This window comes from Phaseolus vulgaris, chromosome 3, assembly GCF_051622355.1.
Source record: "Phaseolus vulgaris cultivar YP4 chromosome 3, ASM5162235v1, whole genome shotgun sequence".
Lineage (NCBI taxonomy): Eukaryota > Viridiplantae > Streptophyta > Magnoliopsida > Fabales > Fabaceae > Phaseolus > Phaseolus vulgaris.
The window spans coordinates 5,560,132-5,584,314 of NC_143500.1; the positions used below are offsets into that span (position 1 = coordinate 5,560,132).

At 26.2% G+C, this 24,183-nt stretch overlaps 2 protein-coding genes across 6 annotated transcripts; one reads left to right on the top strand and one right to left on the bottom strand.

Annotated features, from left to right (window-relative positions):
- Positions 1-3,848: 3,848 nt before the first annotated feature.
- On the bottom strand, positions 3,849-6,884 carry FMA (basic helix-loop-helix (bHLH) DNA-binding superfamily protein). Of its 5 annotated transcripts, none has more exons than XM_068606327.2 (5): positions 6,795-6,884; positions 5,787-5,916; positions 4,897-5,625; positions 4,242-4,667; positions 3,849-4,137 (listed from the first exon to the last, which is right to left on the bottom strand). In XM_068606327.2, exons 2-5 carry the CDS (start codon positions 5,808-5,810, stop codon positions 4,048-4,050), a joined length of 1,269 nt encoding a protein of 422 aa, XP_068462428.1. In that variant the 5' UTR covers positions 5,811-5,916; positions 6,795-6,884; the 3' UTR covers positions 3,849-4,047. The 5 variants fall into 5 exon arrangements, with proteins under 5 accessions (XP_068462428.1, XP_068462431.1, XP_068462432.1 ...); XM_068606330.2 differs by having other exon boundaries at positions 5,767-5,916; positions 6,795-6,881; XM_068606331.2 differs by having other exon boundaries at positions 5,863-5,916; positions 6,795-6,873.
- Positions 6,885-18,917: 12,033 nt separating this feature from the next.
- On the top strand, positions 18,918-19,322 carry LOC137808832 (E3 ubiquitin-protein ligase RHA2B). The gene has a single exon (XM_068610112.1). The coding sequence runs from the start codon at positions 18,918-18,920 to the stop codon at positions 19,320-19,322; it is 405 nt and encodes a 134-aa protein (XP_068466213.1).
- The last annotated feature ends 4,861 nt before the right edge of the window (positions 19,323-24,183 follow it).

The following is a 24,183-nucleotide window of genomic DNA, read 5'->3' on the forward strand; positions in this document are numbered from 1 at the left end:
TATCTAAGTTAATAATAATATTGATATTAACATTATTGATATTAACATTAATGATAATATTAATAATATGATTAATAATAATAGTAATATCAATAATAATAATAAAATTAATAATTTTATTAATCCTAATAATAATAATAATATCACTAATAATAATTTTATTATTAATATTATTAAAATTATTAAAATTATTAATATTATTCATAATAATATTTACAAATAAAAATTCGTTGGTAAGTTTACTTACGGATTTTCATCAATAAATAAATTTATTTACAAATATAAAATTCATAGATAAATTTATCTACAACTGAATAATAATAATAAAATTATTAAAAACAATCTTATTACCAATATTATTATTAATATTGACATTAAGTTATTTATGAACATTAATATTAATATTATTTTTAATATTATTAATATTTATATTTATATTTATATTTTAAATATTAATATTAATATTGAAAATATTATTATTACTATTAATATTATTTATGTTATTATTAATATTATTTATGTTATTACTAACATTATTAATATTATAAAACAATATTATTAATATTAATATTCTTATTAAAAATTAATATTATGAGTATTATGAATATTAATAAATAATTTTAATAATAATATTAACAATAATAATAATATTAATAATAAGAATAATAATAATATTAATAAAAATATTAACAATAATAATAATATTAATAACAATAATAATATTAATAGTAATGTTAATATTAAGAATCTGACAATAATATTATTAATAAGAATAATATTATCATTATTATTAATTTTTTATTAGTAGTAAGAAATAAAAATTATTATTATTATTATTAATAACATTAATAATATGGATATTAATTATAATATTAATATTAATAATAATAATATTAAAAATTTACAAATAGAAAGTAATGTTACATATGAAAATATTTCCGTATGTAATGTTGTATTTAAAAAAATTGTATGTAAATTTTTAATATTATTAATACTAAATTATTATTAATATTGTTTTTATTTTTAGTAATAATAAATAATATTATTAATATATATGTGTATTATTAAAATTTATTTATTTATTTTCATATCTTTGTTATTAAAAGATCAAATTTTCTCTATTCATTGTTTTTTTTTCTGAATATAAATAAAGCATCTCTACTGATAATTTCCTTATACTTTAAAAAGTATAATTTCATTGTACATCTTCATTAAATAAAATAGAATGTTGTGAAATTAAATTAAAGCAATCGAAACATAATTAATGTGGACAATATTTTAATATTTTTATTGTAGAATAAACATTCAAATGAATAGATCTATACAACAACAATAGTTATGATAAAACACTATTTTTTTTTTGCTGACTAAGCTCTTACAAAGCATTTTTTTGAAAAACGATTTTTCAGCAGTATACATGGCACTGATATGGACGTTTTAGAGAAATACGATAAACTAATATGGCTCTCAAGTTTAGGGTAACCCTCTCATAAGTGATAAGCCACAAAAGATGCAGAGCTTCAGATTTAACAGTAGACAGACCCTACAAAGGATGGCAATATCTGAATCCAGGCTAATACTTCCAACATGGTCTTTCGTTGTTCTGACAGGTCAAAAGATGAAGAGAAGGGAAGTTAGGGACAGGTTGACTTTGGTCCTGAGAGTGATGTACTTGAAGAAACAGCAGATTGAAGATTTTGTCCCCAAGACTTTCTGCCACTGCCCTTATTATTTCCCACGAACTCACTTCCCACTGCTCATCATGGAGTGTGTGAGTTCATGCAAATTAGACAAGTCAACCAATTGCCACCACCAATCCTAAACCACATGTCATAATCTCTATTTAGGATATTCAAATATTTATGTAATGTCATTGACCTAAGAATGGTATCCAAGAGACTTCTCTTGTCCATACGTGAATTTCCCTGCTACAATGCAAACAACAATGCAGTTAAGTTAATGTTTCTAATGACTTCTGAACTTTTCCTCTCATTTGATTAGGGTAGATCATATCGTATTCTGTGTTTTGTTTTGAGTTTTGAAGAAGTATTTTGTGTTTTGAAGAAGTTAAGATTTAGAGTTTAGGTTCTTATTGTATTTTGAGTTGAGTAATGAAATATAAGTAGATATCATGGATTTCTGTTATAAGTTTTTTTTTATATGGATTGAAATATCTTTAATGTTTTTGTTAATGTATGTTTTATTATCAATAAAAGGAAATTTGTATGAAATATTATTATATGTTAAAAGAGAAAAGATAAAAACAATTAATAAAAAAAGGAAATAAACAAACGCACAATAGAAAATATGGTCAAATTTTTAATATTGTATGTTATTTTTAATTTTTTTTATCAATAAGAAATAAATTAAATAAAAAGAGTATTTTAAGAATGTTCTAATCCTTATTTTAACCTAAATGTCATTTTTTATTTTAATTATATTCACTATTTTTTTCTTAACATAGATTTATCTTGCATACATTTTGTTGTCTGATTTTATAATAGATTTATTTACCTTTTTTTTCAAAAACTAATTAGCCATTATCGTTCCTTAGTGTTTAATGTTATGAAAGATTGATATATTGCCCCGAAATGTAATTTTTTTAAGTTGAAATTAATACCCTTTCAAATAAATTTCTATGAAAACAAGTATAGTTTAAATTTCTGAAGTCTTTGTCCCAATCAATCAATGTTTATGATGACATATTACACTTTAAAATTAAAGGATTTAATAAAATTTTAAATAATTTTGTTAACTTTGTATACATGATCTAATTAAAAAACATACAATTGATCAATGGTTGTATTAATTAATCTTTCATTCTATGAAATGTTATGAAGTGTAAATTTGACTCATTTTTACATTGTAATGGATCATAACTTATTACTACTATTATATTTATTTATAATAATAAGGTATAGGGCTCTTAACTTTTCTAGTATTTAATAGACTTAAATATGTTTTTAATTTTTATGCAAAAAGTGAATTTTGATTTTGATTCTGTAAAGTTTTTTAATTCGTTTAAATTTAAAGTCGATATTGTTTACCCTTATACTATTATAAAATCAGTTAAATATGTTGAACATCGTGTAATGAAACATATCAGTGTTGTGGTAAATAATATTTTAAAAAAGCTCTCAATATCTGCAAAGAAATAAAATCTGACTTATCCATATTAAAATGAATATGGGGATCTAAGGATGACTTGAAATTTGGAAAAAAATGAAAATAAAAGAAACATATTTTATCATTACTAAAACTAAATTTCACATATTTTTAGGGACAAAAAATAATGTGTAAAATTTTATAAAAATGAAAAAAAGTTTTTATAATAAGAAAAAAACAAAATTCATTGACTTTACAAAACTAAAAAAAAAATTCTATTTGATATTAAAAGTTTACGCAAGCAATGGTGGGTCACTTATGCTTCTGCAACGCAAGTTTATTAATATTACTAAATTAATTAACTTTTTCAATTTTTTGTTATATTATCTTATTTTAGTAAGTAAAAGTTTAATATTTATATTAATTTAAATTTTATAATTTATTTAAATAAGTGTAATTTATAATTAGATAGAAAATATAGATTAAAATTTTGGGTGAAAAAGAAAGAAAGATACCTAAGTATAAGTAATAGAAAAGTGAATGAGCAGTTCATATTTATTATTATTTATGTGTGAACTTAAATTTATTGCATATTGAAAGTATCATTTTCCCATATAAGTTTTAAATAAATTATTATTTGGTATCTTAAAGAAATGTAGAGAAAGAGATGAAAAAAGAAGTTAAAACATATATATAGTTGTGTTGGATACATTATGTGTTCCTTTTAGGAGAGAGAAATAAAATGATAGAAAGGGTAGCCATGTTACCACTCATATAAATCATCTTGTTCAGTCATCCTTGCGACAATGACAATAATAAATCCAAACAACATATGGTGTAAAATCAATATCAGTAACTATATAGGAATCACAAATGATTCTTGCACAAATACAGAACCTACACTACCACACAAACATCTATAATAGCAACATATAATTGTTATCACATGCTAGTGTTTGCATGGATAAAATTGAATATCTGCTGAACCGAACTTGCTATATCTTCTGCGCTGAACCTTGAATCACTAGCCACCTACACACACATTAGCTAAATCAAGGATCTTAAAGCAAACAAAGAGGGTTGTGGAAAATTTATTAAGACTATTATGGTGAAGGGGTGCGTGTATAATATAATACCTTGACATTGAATGAATAAAGAACTGTTTGTTCAATGGTGGTGATGTTGGTGTGAAGGATTATTAGTTGCAGATCTTCAAGTGCAGCAATGGTTTTGATCAACTGTCCTGGCCTCCTCCTTGATAGGATTTTGATCATGGCATCAAATCCCAGAAGCTTCACTTCAACATCAGCCAAACAAGACTTGCTCTCTGCTGTTTCTTCACGAAGTCCAGTCTCCAACTCCACAAGCTTCATCTGCTCATTTGGAATTGGCAATGGTGGAAAGAAAGGAGGTTGTTGTTGTGCAAGGGAGGGGTCCCCAACTTGTCTTGCTTGAGCTTCTCCCAGTAGCCTCCTTCTCTTCTGTGACTCCAAACACTGAAGCAGTTGCTCCAATTCCCTCACAAACTCTATTGCTCCCCCAATTATAGAGGCTTGATCACCCTACACAAACAAAATATTCAGTAAAAAATACACTGTGCTGAAAAGGGTTTGGTGCAGCTAGTTTTTGAGTGAATAGTTGAAAGAGTTTATTATAAGTTTGATCAGTGAATATATTTCTTGACAAATCATGTTAATTTCTTAATCTGAGTGCATATAGAAATAATGTGCCTCTTTGTTTAGTCTTCTACCTAAAAACTATGATATGAATGGAATGGATAGTGTTGAGTACCCTTTGGACATATGAACCAGGCATGAGTGATCTAAGAACACGAAGATGCTCATTCATTTGCTTCCTACGATTCCTTTCAACTGCTATGTGGGTCATGCGCTGGCTCTCAACTTCTTCACTTGTCTTAACAGTTCTTGGTCTCTTCCTCTTGCTCTTGCTTTCCTGCACTCCTGCATTCTTCTGAGTCTCTTCCTGACCAACAAACCGAATCTGCACGGAATTGTTGTCATCAGAAATCCGAGTCTCTTCGTCTTCTCTCATCATCATTCCCTCTTCATCAACCCTTGACTTCTCCTCCACATCCACCAAGTTGTACCTCTCATCATGATTCTCTGCATCACCATCAGGGTCATCATTCACCATCAGGTTCTCCTCCTCCTCCATCTTGTCGTTCAACACTGGAAACTTGAGAAAGTAAACTGGATCTAACCCAGATTCTTCGCAGCTTTTTGTTTGATTCAAAGCCAGCTTAGGTCCAAAATCTGCAAACTGCATCACGTCTGCAAAACTCAACTTATCATAGGATATTGCGCCAGTGCTAGAACCGCCATAAAAACCGTGTGGTGGTGGTGGTGTTTGAGGCATGTAATCCACCATTGATCCACTGTTGTTTTCATCACCAGAAGCTTGGAACTTCATGAGGTGCTGCTGATGCTGATTTGGTGGGTAAAGGTGGTGATCTAGAGAGTAGTCAAGTGTGTTGAAGCTTGGAGGCATGGATATTGGTGCCTGCAGTGATGAAGACTCAGCAAAATTGGAGCAAAACAACATATGGTGATGATAAGAGAGGGTGAAAAGATCTGACATGAAAAGCTTTAATGGAGACAAAAACATAAAAGAGCCACGGAAGATATATATATATGCACACACATATACATATATGTCTGTACCGAATAGTTGTGATCTTTCTCCATTCTTATTAGCTTATAAAGAAGATGGCTTTAATCGAGAGAAACCCTAATTGACCTTACTTCATGTCAAGACAAAACCCCACAACGAAGTTTCTTCAGGGCCCTCCACCTGCATCATTTATCAACATAAAAAATCACTAATATTTCATATTTCAATCTATATGATTTTTCTTCTTCATTTTATTTTCTGTTTCTATTTTAATTTTTAAATTGTCACCATTTCTTAGATCTACTTCCATTTTCAAACAACCTTGTTTTTTTTTCTTCCTGTTTTCATGTAAATATTTGGAAACAAAAATCTAAAATAAACACAAGGTGACAATTTTCTAATACTTAAATATATATATTTCTACTCTTTGTAAATTTATTTGCCTTTTAAAGTTAAAATTGATTTTATTAATCATACAACTTGAAAAAAAAAAAAAAAATCTAGCGGTTTTTTCCGTATCCAAATGTTGTCTATCTAAATATTGTCAAACATGTAACAAGATTCTTAATTAATAATAAAATAGAAAATTATATTTTGTCGTGTAAAAGCCCTAATCACTTAAGAATCGTACACTTTGCTTATAAAACAACTGCGCGAGAGGGAAATATTTACATTATACGTGATTATACATGCTCAAAGTCTCCTAAACTAAACCATAACCATTTACATTTTATAAAATAATTTGTTTTATTGCGAAAAGTCTAAATATTTAAAAAAAATACAAGGCTAAAAAAGTTAATTTTAAAGCAATCTTGATTCAAACTTGAGAAAAAGATAAATCAAAACTAAGAAATCAATCATTATTATTATTATGTGTTTGAAATAGTTCCCTTTTGCCAATAAAAAGATAAAAATGATCTCTTAAAATAATTTGAATCTAGCATGTAAGATGAACAAGTAGAAGTAATTAGAAGAGAAAAAGAAGTTGATTTGATGCAAATTGAGAACTATGAAGGAAATGAAAGAGAGAAAGGACATAAAATAATGAGGTAGGGAACCTGTAATTAGAAAGTAAAGTGGGGTGAGAAAGAGGTGTGTGTGTGGCCCAGGAGGAGTAGAGGAGCAGAAGAAGAGGACGATGAAGTGTTATAATTGAAGATGGTGATGATTTTATATAAGGTGTGGGGGCGCTGTTTGACTTGTTGAAGGTCACAGAAAGGGACAGAGAGAGAGCCAAAGAGAGATTAAATTCACCACCTTTTATTAATGTTTGTCACAAGCCACCAACGCTCTCTGCTTACTTTCTTGCCGCCTTCCTTCATGAGGTAACTATGAACTTCTACACTTTTTTTTATATCTTTCAACTTTTAATCTTTCAACTATTATTTCCTCACTCACATGTCCACATCGACATTTTCTCCAAAATAGACACGCATTCCTCTCTTTTTTTTAACACGAGTAGGTCTTTGTAAGTAAGAGTGCGTACCAGTTTTTAAAGCTTCGGTTGCACTCCTAAACAATTTTTTTTTATTTAACTCAAAATGAAGCTTAAATTTGGTTTGTTTAATTCATTTATAGCATACTTCTTTTTCTTTTGTGAATTTTTTAATATTTTTAACTTTATCAATATTTAATAACTATCTTAGTTCTAGATAATAAAAAAATTTGCTTGTAATTTGCTCAATTCAATAATTCTAAACTATTTATTATATTTTCTAAATTTATTAAATAGAAATATTCACTATTGCCAAAAATAACCTTTAAAATAGATTTTTTTTCTTTGCAAATTTTTATCTACATTTTTTCATAATAAAAATAAATATATATATATATATATATATATGCAAAATAATTTTTTGGAAAAAGAATATTTTTTTTGTGTCGGCTTGTTGGACGTACATCATATTAATATTTTTATTCTTAATTATTAATATTTTTTGCGTTTTTAATATTTTTTTAATTGCGTTATTTTATTATTTATAAAGTTTTGTATTTTTTAATTGAAATATTTGAAATAAATATATGTCTTTGTAAGTAAGTTGTTTAGAAGATCATATTTAAATTTTTATTAGTGATAAAGTTAATTTAATTAAATGTTATTAAAATGATTTAATTGTGAAATTGATTAAATTGTTAAAAGTTAATTGATGTAAGATTATTTTTTTAATATAATTAAATAAGAAAAATACTATATGTATTTTAGAGATGTTAATTTGTCATTAAGTGTTTAATGTTACAAAATAATTTAAAAATTCCGTGATAAGAAATTAATTATTGTAATTTTTGAAAAAAAATCTAAAATAAGAAAAAATCAAGGGAAAACTTGTTATGGTAATGACTTTCAATACGAAGACGGTAATTAAATCGAATTTGAAAATTAAGAGTATAAAGTAACATCTAAATTTCTCCTATAATAGTAAATTGTTTGATAATTTGTTTATATAAGCATTAAAAATTTGTCTTTTATATGATCTTACTTAGTGTTTTTTATGAACATATTTTGTAATATTTATAATATTATTAATTTATTAAATTTTGTACTTGTATATTATGATTGAAAAAGTAATTATTTTTTTTAGTTTACATATATTCTTGTGTACTTAGATATTATCATAAATATGAAAGTCCACATCATTACGTTTGACTATAACAAATTTAACATTGAATTGAATATTCTGAAGATAATTATTATGTTGACAATTAAGGATGTAAATGTATTAAATTTGACAAGTAATATATGTTATATCTGATTTCTTGAATCGTGCAAGAATTTGTATGTCCAAATTTGTCCCATTCTTATGCATGTCCTCCTTTTCAATTATTAAAACATGATAAATTTATTTAGTTGGTAGTTAAGAAATTTGTATAAGTATAATTTATTGATTTTTATTTGTTATTGAAGAAAAACGTTGTATGTTATTTTATTCAATTCATAATAACACGATCATTCATTTGATTTATTTGTTATTTTTATTTAAAAAAGTATTTTATAAATGATTTTTTTATAAATGTAAAGTTAAAAAATAATAAATATGTTGATATCATGTTATTGAACATATATAAATTTAATGAAGTGCTATCCTCACTAATTTAACAAAGATTTTGTCAACTATATATATACATATATTTATAAAAAAGTAATAATAACATCAACTAAGTTTTATCAAAGTTTTGAATATTGATTAAAGTATACAAGAAAATCATGAACTAGAAATTAATTTTAGAGACAAAAAATAATTAGTTGTTATATTAACTAAATTATAAACTATTTTAGAGATTAAAAAAAATTGGTTTCTAAATTAGTTTTTATTATTGTTAAATGGTTTTTAAATTGTTATCTAATTAACAACCAAGATTTTTCTACCAAATTTAGAATCTAAATAATTGGTAGTTAAAATTTTATAGCTAATTAGATACTAATTTAAAAAATATTTAACAATAATAGAAATTAATTTAGAAACTATTTTTTTTTAATTTTTAAAATAGTCTCTAGTTTAGTTATTATAATAACTAATTATTATTATTTTTATTAAAATGAGTTTCTATGGATGATGTAATGAATATTTATAAGAGTTAATTGTAATTAACGTTTACTCTTCATCTAGATTTTCAAATTACAAAGTTAAAACAAACTGAAAAGAATAATATTTATAATGTGATATTTTTAAATTAAGACTAAAATACTAAAATATATCATATTTCACTGTCAACTACTAAGATATAACACATGTCATTCTTTAAAAAATATATAAATATATATAGTGTTACTTGTACAATTTAATAAATAATGATTTAAGAATATATTTAATTAATGCAGGTTATAATTTAACAATTTAAATAAATTTAATAAATTGTAACAAAATTAATTCAAAATTTTATAAATATTTTATTGTAATGAATTTTATATAATTTTAATAAATGTCATTTTTAGTAATTAATTAAAATGAGAGTATTAGTTTTAAAAAAGATTATTTAATTTTTTGCATTGGATAAGTGAAAAAATATATCTTGAATGCACCAATCCATAAGTCAAAAAATACATTATAGATCCGCCAATTTATAAATTAAGGCAATTTCTTCCTATATTTCCACGTTTTTCTTCATGCACCCCACACTCTTATGCAAAGATTACGTCCTTATTAGTTTTTAAAATTCTAGAAATATTCCTAACCTAAAAAAACCCTAGAGAAGCGCAGGCAAGGATGCTATCAGATTGCGCAGCCGTGTCTTTCATGATCTACCAGCATCGACACCTCCAAATCATTCTCCTTTCAATCTCACACATTTTATGTTGGTGATTTAGAGTGCTCTTGACAAAGGTAAGTAAATTTCTTTGCTTTCGGATCTGCACATCCGTTTTTTTTTATGAATTTTTGTTTTCGTAAGTGCTTTTTGACATTCCATATTATAGAATCTAGTAGAATTTCGAATCACAAAATACGGTAAAATCTCATATTTATGCTTCTGGTAAAATCCTGGATTTGTAGTTCTAGGAATATTCCAGATTTGTGGATCCGAGAAGGTTCCAGATTTGTAGATCCGGGTTTGTTTTATATGGTCATCATTTCTTCAACATATTTAACTTCATCCTAAGATTTTTTCTATCTTCGAATGTAAGTGTTATAGTGGGATATAAATATGATGGAAGTTAGAATATAATATGAATGTATACAACTCGAACATTCAATCTATTCCAAAATGCATTTTATTTAATTGGATCATATCAAATGCAATGTCCCGTATTCAGAAATGCATAATGCAAGTTATGCATTCCGGATTCAAGAATCCATAACACAAAAAAACAATTCTGGATCCACCAATCCGTAATACAGTTTAGGCTTCCAGATTCAACAATTCAAAAAATAACAATTTATGAAATTTTAACTTCTGGAATACCCCCTCATCTGAAAAACACAACTTAATCAATTTCGGATTCATGAATCTGGAATACATTAACGGATCTCGATATCTAGTAACCCCGAAATCTCCATAACCACCATGCTCCTAAAAAAAACTTAACTCTTACCTCTACAACCTAAAGAACACTTCGACAACGTTGAGTAGTCATCCACTTGCTCTGAACAATTACAAAGACCCTCCACAACAGTTGATATTCAATGATGAAAATGAACAGTGACAATGAAAGTGCAACATGGTGTCCCTTTTCAAATTGTAAGTCAAGGTTAATTTTGGGATATTTAAAATTTTGGGGGTGCAGGAAGGAAAACGTGGGGGTGAAGGAAGAAGAAGCCTTATTGTTTTCTCTGCCCGGAATGTTTTATTTTGTGGCATATGGGGATTGCTTTTTGTCTCCGAATGTTTCTTCCTGCACCCCATAAAACTTCTTCTTGCACTCCATCAAAGGTAAAATGTCTAAAATACCCCATAAATTCGGTCTCATTTTGGAAAGTTCTTTCCATAATACATTCATGAAAATATTATTCTGAAAATACATTTTGAAAATATTATTCTGAAAATACATTTTGAAAATATTATTCTGAAAATCTTTTATGGAAAATGCTTTTCTGAAAATATGGAAAATGTTCTGGAATACACTTATAAATTCTGGAAAGGGGTGTCCAAGAAGATTCTGAACAAGCTAATCAAGAAATCATTAAAAAAAAAAGAGTAAAATCATCTATTTGATATTGGTGGAGTGCAGGAAGAATTTTAATGGGATGCAGGAAGAAATATCCTTGTTTCCATGCACTCATAGTCAATTTAACTTTTGTTATTGGGCCCTTTTGTTCTAATTTTAGGCCCACTTTCACTTACAACCTGTTATTTTTGCTTTGATTGATAACGTTAAGGTGTAATAAAAAAATGAGAAACATGTTTTAGTTTTCTTTTTCGTTTATATCGATACGTTATCTCTTTCTCTTAAAGAGTCATTTAGATCTAAGTATGGTTCAACACATTATTTTATATTTAGTATTATTAATAAACAAAGTAAAATATAACTTTTTCCAATACTATTTATTTTTGTTTAAATAAAATTTAATTATGAGTATGGTTGCACGCACCATCTTTTTAAACAAAAATATTTTGCAACCATTATTTTAATATAATTTTGTAGTTTATACTATCTTAAATAAAAATTAGATGTCTTTATGACCGCACACTTATACAAATGATAAGAATTTTCATTGAAATTTAAGTAGTAAACACAATTCATGGTTAGTTTTGTCATGATTTACAACATACCTCATTTGTTGTGCATGAAGAGAAAATATATTATGTTATCTGTGATTATTTTAGGACCCAAACAACCAATAAATGACATTGATTTTGCATGTAATGTTATTTTGTACATAAATGATTTTCTAATGTATGGTAACTTGAGCGGATACCGTACGAAGGATCATTATGTGTGTCCTACATGTGAAGAAAAACCTAGTTATACTCAATTAAAGTCTATGAATAAAATGTGTACACTAGGCATCAAAAGTTATTTCATCGTAGTCATCCTTATCGTAAAATTTAGTTCTTTGTGTTTCATTAACCTTCTGAAATTTTACAAAGACATGAAGTTTTTAAAAATATAGTTTCAAAAAAATATCTTTGATTATAGAAGTTATTTATATTCAAGATTGCGTTCTTACAAATTAAATCTTAGTTAATGCTGGAAAAGATTCTTTATGAATTGTAAAAGGATAAAAAATCCAACATTGTTTATCTATTTTCATGCTTTCTATTTTAAGTGCTATATCCTTAATACCTAGGATTGTATATTTGGCTGCAAGGATGACAAATGAATGTTCTTGGATACTCTAGCATATCCAAGACTTTATAGTGTATATAAGTGTGATACCTTCATTTTGGAGGAGAACATAAATGTTAAATTTGATGGTTTTGCTCATATTAATAAGAAACTATCAAATCTTAACATTAATTAAGTCACATACAATAAAGATATAAATATGATAATCACAAAAACTAAATTACTCTTTTATATATAATAATAATAATACCTAATAAAATTTATAATCGAAATGCCAAATTTCGACTAGGAAAGTGCATTGAAAATATTATATAGTTGAGTAACCAAAATATAAAACCAGCTTTTTTTTTATAATTAAGTTAAACATAAGACACTATAAGAAAATTATTAAATAAAAATTAATTTTAGAGATAAAAATTAATTATTTTTTATATTAATTAAATTAAATATTATTTTAAGATTAAAAATTATTGATATTTAAATTAATTTTTATTAGTTATAAATAATTTTTAAATTAAAATCTAATTAACTATTAAAGTTTTAGCTACCAACTTTAAAATCTAAATAATTAGTAATTAATTATATATCAATTTACAAACTATTTATTAATAATAAAAAATAATTTAAATATTAATAATTATTTTAGTCTTTAAAATAATATCTAATTTAGTTAACATAATAATTAATTATTTTTTATTTTTAAAATTGATTTGTTTAATGATAAGTAGAGATGAAATTATGAAAGTGAAAGTTGACGTATAGAAAAAGACGAAGAAGATTTGAATAGAAAATATATAGAAGAAAAGGCTTATGCTTACCTTGGGATTGTGATAATTTGTGATTGAATTTGGCAAAGCCAAACCAAAATTAGGTTTGCAATTTTCTATAACCCTACTCTAATGTTAGTTGAAAGTTAATTATTAATTTAAAGTTTAGGCAGAAATGAAAACCCATTAAAGCAAGTTATTATATTATAAATATTTAATAAAACTAGTTGTTGAAGAAAATATAAAATAATATGAAAGCACATAATTTCATACAGATTTCAGTTTGCCGACAACATTATATTTTTTAAGTAATTTTAACCTTAGGCTTTTAATTAAATTTGAATTCTAATAACGGTATTAAAAATAAAATATTTTATTATATATAAATGGTACAAATCTAACTTTATGATTTGGTTTTATAAGATTTAGTTAGATTTAGTTAGACTTAAAGTAATTTTTTTAAATTTATTGATTATATTTTTTTAAGATATATAAACAATAAATCAAAATAAATTTGTAATGGTTCAAATAAATAACGTAAATATTTGTAGGAAAAAAGTAATAAAAATACAAAATAAAATATAATATAATAAATACCACAGCAAGTACTATATGAACAACACTATAAATTAGGAGATAAACTCGATTATGAAATACTTCTATTTTACTTAAACAAACTTATAATCTAATAAAGATAAGTTAATTATTAGATAATTTAAATAATTTCAAACACTTTGCTTCCTTTCAATGTCTCTTATGTCATCTTTATAAAAGTTTATTTTGGAAGAAATAATTATGTTTTCTTAATTTCTTAAATTTTATCATTTAAAAACAAACTAGTTCGAACATACATCTAATATAAAATGTGTGTTGAAGTTTTAAGTTTCTGAATGTATTCGTCTAGAATAATAAAAATATCCATCTATATTATTTGTTGTTGTTCCTGGTCGAAGAGGATTTTAGGACTTATTTTTTGTTAATTTAGAGCTACTTTGTTTCTAATTTTAGTTTTTACAAAACTATTTTAATTTAATATTATCAGAAGAGAAGAAAGTAAAATAAGTAAAGCATTTCTATTTTTAATTTACAACTACCACTATAATAAAATTATTAAACAAAAATGAATTTCAGAAAAATAATAATTAACTATTATATTAATAAAATTAAATAATATTAAAAAAATATTAATATATAAAATAATTTTTATTATTAATAAATAATATATAAATTGATATTTAATTATTGATAATTATTAAAAATTTAAATCGAAATACAATTTATCTGGAACATAAAGTTAGCTTTTGATATTGTTGTTAGTTTGGTTAGCATATGATAGTGTGACTAAACATATTCAGATGCAATGAATGCATTATTGAATCCAAAATATGAATAAAAAATTAAAAACATTAACAACCAAGTTTTTGGAGCATAGCATAGGTTACAAACGAAGTGATTAAGAGTTATTAGTTTTTTTATTTACATGTTTTTTTGAACCACATGTTTTTGTCAAACACTGTGATGCAAATAAACCTATGTTTTTGTTGGCCACACGTAAAATAGTTTGGTTATGATTTTGACGGATTTGTTTGGATGGAAGATGGATTTGAAATAGTAATTTTTTATTGTTAATGAAAATTTATAAAGTAGTTTTAAATTAATTTTTAATTATTAATTATCAAAATTTTATCTATTAATTATTTTATATTTTAATTTATTTAGATATCAGTAATATTTTAATTTATAAAATAGTTCCTAATTTAATCAAATAACTAATTGTTTTGGTATCTAAAATTATTTTTTATTGAATAATTTTGTTGTGATGTTAATTTTATTTTATTATGAAAAACATAATTGTTAATATAATTCATTATTTTTTAGATATACAGTATTTAGTTGCAAATCTATTAATATAAGGATACAAAGTTTAACTTAAAATAATTTTATCATTTTTCATATTTTTTTAATTTTTAAATTCTTGAAATTGATATTTTATCCGCTTTTCTATCTTCTCCAATTTCTAGTTTCATTGTTGTCTTTAATCTCATTTTTTAAGTTATATATATATATATATATATATATATATATGTATAGAGAGAGAGAGAGAGATAAAGTAGTATACGATAACAAAATATAGAAGTAAAATAAATTTTCAATGATAATTATTTAACTTAGGTACAAACGTAGTTTATAAAATAAATTATTTATCTTTCTACTGGTGGTACTGACTAGTTCGAAAGGCTCTTAGTATTTTAAAAGATGAATGAAGTTAGAATAATATAAAAATAAGATAAGTTAAAATATATCAAAGTCCAATAAATAAATTAAAAATATTAAAAATACATTTAGTAAGTACAAGTTGTGAAAAAGTAAAAATTCAATAATTAACATCATAAATAGGTGAAATTCAATAATTAACATGATAAATAGGTGATTTGTTTAACAGGTAAGTAAAGTGTTTTTTATAACATAATTAAAGTGATTTTGACTTTATTATCGGAGAACCTTAGATGTACATCCACCCAAGCGAAAGTGAAACCAAATCCAGTAGTCAAAAGTGAACTCAAGTCCATATAACCAAAAGATAGTCCAAGTCAACCGATCCTTATCCGCAAGAGACCGAAAGATTGTGAGGAAGAAAGGAAAAAAAGGTTACTTACTTCAATACCCTTTAACAACACTACTGATATAAAAGGTTTATTCTAGTTAATTTTGTATCATAAAAATGAATTTGTTAAAAAATAGTAATTGAGATAACAAGAAGTTAAGTGAGAGTTTCACCCTTAAAATAACTACTTAAATTTATAATATCTATCAAGTAATAAATATGAGATGTAATAATAGATATAATTTTCTCAAATATACATTTTCAATATTTTTCCCGTAAATTCATATTTTGCAGAGTCATATTTTTTCTGCACTCTGTCCATTTTTCATTTATCATTTTTTTCTATTTTGAATTTTGATATACATTTTTTTCACATTTTCTTAACACATTAAAATGCTCAAATCCATAATTTCAAAAATTTTCACCTATACAATTAATTTTTATAAGCGTTTTTAGCCAACACAGAAATTGTGAAACAGAGGAAAACCTATACTGAAATTAAAACAACATTGGAAACTTCAAAAACATAATAAAAACATAATGGAATTGAATGGAAAATAAACCTATATGGAACTAATTAACAATAAGTATGAAATCAAATTTGGAAATATTAAAAGACACAAAAGCTCAAATTTAGAATATAACTTGTACACAAATTAAAATCAAACAACCAAAATTAACAACAAAAGTATTACATAGAATTGATGACAATTTGGATGAATATGACATTGACAATACTTGAATGGATTCAAAACTTAAAATGACTAAACTACAAACAATTTGCACCGATTGAAATATCAAGAAGACTCAATTAAAATAAAATAAAAACAACATACTGAATGGAATCCTAAAACAATTTGAAAACCGAATTGCTCAAGAACAAGTGAACAAAATTACCGAACATAACTTTTCAAACAACATTATGAACTAAAATCAAAATTAAAAACAAGACACTTAATAAAATGATGAACAACATAGAATTGAAGAACATACAAAAATAAAATGAAGAGAAGACATTTATCTCTTGAAAAACCAAAGCTCTAGAGACCAAATGTAGTGTTGCCTTCATGACCGAATTGGTTTCTTGGATTTTTGATGAACTTGTGTGGAAGCTTGATGGAAGTGACGGACAAAGATGGCTCCAATGGAACTATGGTTTCCTTGAAAGTGCTTTAGAAGTATGGAGAGTGATTGGTTGAGTCATATCACTTGGAAAAGGTGAAGAAGAAGATCAAGGTGTCTATCCTAGAGAGTCTAGACAAGAGAGTGAGAAAGCATGCAAACTTGACAAAAATTCACTCATATATTTGATCTTGGAATTTCATGAGCCAAACACCTCTTTATATAGGGTAGAGGTCCGACCAATGTACAAAGCAAATGGTGGGAAAATTCAAATGCTAGAGGTTTGAAATTGGCACCTATTTTGGAGTCACAAGGCAAGCATGACCAATGTGTGCTTCATGTGACTCTTTTTAGGTTTAGGACCCACCTAGGTTAAATTAGGAGTCTTATAGAAACCCTAATTTAACCTAGGTTGGTTTTTAGGTACCTAATTCAACCCTAATTACAATTAAGAAAATTACAAGTAAAATTCATATTCTACTTTTGGCAAGAAAATAAATTCTACTCTACAATTCTACACTAGGTTATGGCATTTTTAAACATGTAGAGGAGGGTGTATCTGTCATCAGTAGCAGAGTCTCACTCTTCTTGTATCTTCATTGCCATGTACCTAGTGATTAGACCTAAACTTGGTCTGAATCTTCAATATTATGGATTTAATACATTTTGGAGGTAGTGAAGATGAAGAAACAAAAGCATGTGATTTAAGGACAAGTGCTCTCTGTAATAGGATGATAATGTAGAAAAACCTATAAACATTTTGTGTGGTTCACCATTTCCTTCTAATAGATATTTGTCTATTTTGTCATCTTCTACTGTTTGAGTGTTTATTTGAAAGCAACGTATAAAGATTTTGAGTGGTTCACCATTTCCTTCGGGATCAAACAAGCACGTTTGCATAGAAGAAAATTTTACCTGGATATTACAAGCATTTAAATGTCACAACTTCTTAATTTAAATGCATGCTTTTTTTTTTGCTTCGTGATTTTTCACAAATAAAACGTGGTTGGTGCTTCTTATCATTATATGCCTGTCACTATTGGCAGGGAGAATCTTCTAATCAATATATAGATGAATGAAAATAAATAAATGAATAAACTATTTTTAATATCACAATTTGTATTTGTAAATAAGATATGATAAATAAAGACAAATTTGAAATTTATTTAAAATAAAAAACAATTCAATCACTATAAATATAACAAAATTTAATATTTTTTTTTAGTTTTCACAAATTTACTTTTGAAAAATAATAATAATAATTATTTAATAATTGTACGTTTCATATATTCAGATATAATTTAACATGTCTCGCTACATTATCATTATATTTAGCAGGGATGATTTGCAACGTTTTAATAAAAACAATATATATATATATATATATATATATATATATATATATATAACCCTCAGGCACTTGTAACTGTATTTTTCTAAAATAGTTTAATTTAAAAATATAAAAAAAAACATATTATGAAGAAAAAAATTAATTAAATGATTATTTTTAAATTGAGGATTATGCAGTTATTATCATGTAGAAATTTTATTATCTTATTATATAATAAAATTATTTAATTTAATAAAAGATAAATTAATCTTATTAAAAGCTAAGATAAACAAAATATTTTAATTTTTAAAAAAAATTATACCAAAGCATGATGCAATATTGGCATAAGAATTCTTAAATATGAATATAAAAGAAAACATAAGAAATAATTCCTTTCAGTTCGTAGATTTTTAATAATGTAAACAAAACAAAAAAATAAACAAAATTGTGGAAGAAAAGTAGTGAAAAAAAATAGAAAGAAATAATTTTCAATGCATATAAAGTCAAAGTTTCCACATCCATGTACAATGTTTAGAAGTTTATAAATATACAAAAAGTTTAACCCTTATCTCAGCAAAACTGGAGTCACCACCAAAGCAGATAGATTCCTACTTTTTCTCTACCAAAATCTTCAGCATGTTGATGAAATACTTGTCTGAATTCTACTCTCATATCAAATGGGTGTTGGATTTCCTTCTCTTTTTCCCTTTCTATACTCTCCATGATTCTCAAATGCCAATGATTGCAGAAGACCAAAGCATATGCTACTATGAACACACCCCTGACACAGAGGAAGATGATGACTGTGCTGTTTGTCTCAGCAAAATTGGAGATGGTGAAGAGATTAGAGTGCTTAGGTGTGAACATTTCTTTCACAGAAACTGCTTGGATCAATGGGTTGCTCTCAAAAACGGATCTTGCCCTCTCTGCAGAGACCCAGTTAGGCCAAGAAGAGCCATGAATGAGGTTGGAGCTGAAGTTTTGTGGTTTCAATTTTGCACTGTTCACACTAATGAACCTGATAGATGGTGGCTGCGTTGAGTGAAGAAGGTTAATTCTGGTTTAATTAAAAACCTCTATGCTTCATAGTAAAATACCATTACATTTGTTTAAGCCAAACACTTGTATCAATCAACTTGTTTATTATATAATATTCCAAATTAGTTTGTATGGTTGTTGAAAGTTCACCATAATGCAGTTGTTGAAGATTTTAATAAAGAAAACATCCACCAAACAAAATTGACAACTCAATATATATAATGTATTCATTGGTTCAAAACGATTTTGATCATGTAAATACTTTAGAAATATCCTTGATTTTTTTTTCAATTGATTAAAGAATTATTTCTATATTGAAAAAAACAACAATTGTACATATTTGACAATCTAATGTAGTTTTCTTATATCGTTTCCTATCTACTTTAGAACATTTGTGATAACATTCAGGTATCTACTTTAGAATTATCTAATGATTGTTTTTGCTATGATTAAAACCTTCACATAATATTTACAGGTTATTAGAGTAAAAGAATTCGTATAAGAAAATCATAAAATATAAATTAATTTTATAGACAAAAAATAATTAGTTGCTATAATCATTAAATTAGATACAATTTTAGAGACTAAAAAAATTTTGGTTTCTAAATTAATTTATTATTATTAAATAATTTTTAAATTAGTTACTAAAGTTTTAATTAAGTTTAGTATGTGTTTAGTATAGTAAATGTAGATCTTCTATAGGTCTTATGCCATTTAGTGTTTATGTAATCTTTATATTTTTTTATAGCAAAGATAATGTCTTCTTCTTTAACTATAAGTATTTGTATATTCTAATGAATTAGATCGTTAAGCTTTAAACATCAAGACATGATTCTTCACAATTCTTCTCTGCCTATCTTCATTTTTAATGTTGTAGACACTTTAAAATAATATTTTTGATAGGTTCTTCAATGGCTGCTTCTTCCTTCCTGCACCTCCATACCTTCTTCTCTCACCTCCATAGATTTTCATATTTCCAAAAATACCCCTCTGTAATATTCCGGATTACATAATCCGGAAGTCATTTTTCAAATTTGTAATTAGCTTCCGGATTATATAATCCGGAAGTCTTTTTTCAGATGCATGATTACTTTCCGGATTACATAATCCGGAAGTCTTTTTTAACTTCTGGATTATGTAATCCGGAAGTCTTTTTTCAAATGCATTTCCAGATTACATAATCCGAAAGTTATTCTATGGGGGTGGCACAAGAAGGATAAAAATATATTTTCATGTTGTGTATGGAGGTGCCAGAAGAAGATATGGAGGTGCAGGAAGAAAGAGTCTTCTTCAATCTGCATTTGGTTTCAATCTATCAAATCAAACAATTCAAATACATTCAAAAATATTTAACATTTAACTGCAAATATAACAAAATCAATTAACAAAATCACTTAAGCTCTTTTATTTCCTTATAGAATTGTTTTTATATCGTTGGTCATTTATGTTCTTTTGAAATGAGTTTAAAGAACACACAATGTACTCATTGGCATTAAAATGATTTTGATCATGTAAATAATTTAGAAATGTGTTTTAACACTTCGTTTTCAACTAATTAAAAAGTTATTTTCATATTAAAAAAATAAAAATTGTATTAGATTGTCTAATCTTATAAAGTCTATTATGAACTGTAGTTTCATACAACATTTGTTAGAATATTAAAATGATTATCAGTGACTCATAAAACATCGAACACTTAAAAATATTTTATTATCATTAAAACTAGAGGGATGTAGATCGTCTATATGATCTTAGACTATTTGGAATTCAATAATTTCCATTTCTAATGACAAAATCCTATAAGCATGTGTAAAACAAACTATGAAAGAAATGATGATGCATGAGGGATATTAGTTTAAAAAGAGAAACTATTGCAAGATGGAAACGCATACAGACACTGATGCGATATGGACACAGAGATACGTATAATCTCTAAAATGTAGGACACGGGAACACGAATCTATATATTATATATTTATGAATTATATAAATTGACAATAAAGATTTATGTGCACAAGTATGTTCCAGATTATTTTTTGGAGCAGAAATATATTTTTCATGACTGGTTCAAAATAATTTATTTATTATTTTTATAATCATAATTAAAACGTATACAATAAGTTTGAGTTTTTAAAAATTAATGTATATTTCCTTTTTAAAATTAGGTTAGAACCGTACTAGAATTGTCAGAAATCCAACAAATACTTTTTGAATTGTAAACTTTACGAATACGTGTCCTACAAGTGTCATACAAGTGTCGGTGTCCGATACGAGTATCCGACACTGACACACCATTTAAGAGGAGTGTCCGAAGTTCATATATATTCAATTTTTTTTCAATGATAGTTTTATTTTGTATTACTTTCTACTAAATTTTACTTTTTAGTTAAGTATTTTTCATGCAACATTAAATTTTAAAAGTTTCAAAATAGTTTATGTTTTTTAAAGTTTATTTTAGCTTTTTTAATTAAAACATTAAATAAGTTAATAAAATTCATTGACATGTTCCGTAATAAATTTTTAAAAATTTCAGTTTGATATTCTAAGTTTTTTTCTTAAGTTTGATTTTGATATTTTATGTTTGAAAAAAATTAGTTATAGTTCTTCGGTTAAATAGATTAACAAGAACATAATGTAACCTTGATAACAAAAATAAAAAAAAAACATAAAAGACTTAATAGTAATATTAGCATATTTATTAATTTTATTGATGATTACTTCATTATATTAATTATTTTAATATATATATATATATATATATATATATATTTATACTCCAAAAGAATTATATTCTATAGAATAGATAATCAAGATTAATTTGTCTAGTATCTTTTATGTTATAGAATAGATAATCAAGATTAATTTGTCTAGTATCTTTTATGTTTGTGTTTCTCTTTTCATGTTATTGTCACGCTTTTTACCATGAAATAATTATATAAGGATGATGATGTATTTTGAGATTTGCACCCTAGGTCTTCTTCCTCCTTCGGTCGGGCAAGTTGCTGGGTGTTTGTTTGGGATCCTTCTCGTCTTCGTGTTTCTCCTTCGGCTCTCGATCTCAGTCTGCGAAGGCACTCCAACGCTCAAGTCAGTAAAGCGGGTGATCAGTATTCGGGTAGGTGCACAGTAATAAATGACATACCTTTCTCCTTGGGATTTGTGTTATTTATATTATTTTAATAGGCTTACCTTATAGGGCCTTATGAATGAATCTCACTTATGCGTGTATTACCTAATCCTTAATGACAGATTAACTTCACTGACCTTGGTTTGAACGTTAATGGATTTATGTATCGGTCGATCAGGCCGTCCGTAGTTGTTTCCCTTGTCTCGACCGGGTTCCCTTGTCTCGACCAGGTTTCCCTTGTCTCGACCAGGTTCTCTGGTCTCAGCAGAATTCCCTTATCTCGGTCAGGTAAATCACATTTCGATCAGACAGATCCATAAATTTAAATCCGTTAAAGCAGTTTCTCTAAAATATTCCATGCATACTTCCTCTTATATGTGAATTTTGGATGATATTTTAGGTGGGTAGGGGTAATGATGGTTGTTAAAAAGGGTTGAGTTGTTGCACTTTCCTGCATCACTCATCTGCCTCCTATCTTTGTACGTTTGCTTGTTTTTTTCTTTTTCCTTCACACTTGTTTCTCATGTGGTGCTGTTTTTAGGATTGATTCCATAACTTCAAACAAACTCAATTATATTTAGTTTCTCTCTCCAAATAAACAAAGTTATACCAAATGATCACGTGGAAGTCAAAACACAATCCACGTTGGCACTATATTTGCCATGTAAACAAAAGTTAACACAGTCTGTTTCCATTTTAATTATTTTCATATTACAAACATCTCATGATTAAAGTTTGGAACAAGGATAAAATTCAATTTTGTATTATGACAAAAAAAACATATTTAACCATTTTTGGAATCGTTGTCATTCCCTAATAGTATATGCATGCACACCCCAATGTCATTCCAGATTTGCAATTCCACAAACATTCCGAATTACCATTATAGGAAGCCAAAAAAAAAACTTACCTTTTTTTTCCAACGACCAGTGCTTCTAAAACTAATCGTAACCATCATAATGCCACAAAAAAGCACAAAGGTCTACCTCACTTGCTTTCCACAGTGCCAAAGTATATCACAAAAAACGAGGGAGGTTTGTGTTGGCCTAGGGTTTTTAAAATGTCAGTTAATTTTATCAAGTCACAGTAATGTAAGGGAGCAGGAAAATATAGCCTAGAAAATGAAGCCACGACATTGCACAAACACTTTTTAAGTGCAAAGCGCTTCTGTAAGTCTAAAATCACTTGTGTTTTATCTCAAACTAGCATTTTAAAATACAACCAAGGACTTAAAGAACCTCTCAACCCAAAAGTAACATAAGACTTGTTAAATGACATCACCATTAGTTACAATCCTAAGTGAAATGATCCATTATTAAATAACAGAACCATTAATTACAATTCTAAGAAAAATGATCCATTTTGATAGCAGTTAAACTTTAGAAATGAGGATAGTTAATAATTTGTTGTAACGATTGGCAGGTTCATTTTTAATCGAGCAGTGTTTCAATTTATACATAAGAGGACAGATATACCACAGTTTGAGAAAAATCACTCAATCTCGCAGGAACAAAATTAAATGTACTTCTTGAGTCTTGTTTTCTCCTGAAAAGAAAGGGGTTATTACAATGTGGGGAGAGAAAGAGAGAAATCATTACTGGAACCAATGGTTAACTCTAGACTGCAATAGTTTTTCAACAGCAAAAATATAAGCAGTTTTCTAACAGGGAATCGTAACAGTTTTCTAAAGGGAATAGTAACAAGCAGGAACCAATACAATTGAATTTTGCACCATTA

Bases quoted from the DNA above. Each gene is read 5' to 3' on its own strand.
- FMA (XM_068606326.2), bottom strand. From the start codon at position 5,730: ATGTTTTTGTCTCCATTAAAGCTTTTCATGTCAGATCTTTTCACCCTC. The intron at 4,668-4,896 runs GTACTCAACACT...TTGTTTGTGTAG, and splicing joins CTGGTTCATATGTCCAAAGG to GGTGATCAAGCCTCTATAAT. The intron at 4,138-4,241 runs GTATTATATTAT...ATGTGTGTGTAG, and splicing joins TTTATTCATTCAATGTCAAG to GTGGCTAGTGATTCAAGGTT.
- LOC137808832 (XM_068610112.1), top strand. From the start codon at position 18,918: ATGTTGATGAAATACTTGTCTGAATTCTACTCTCATATCAAATGGGTG.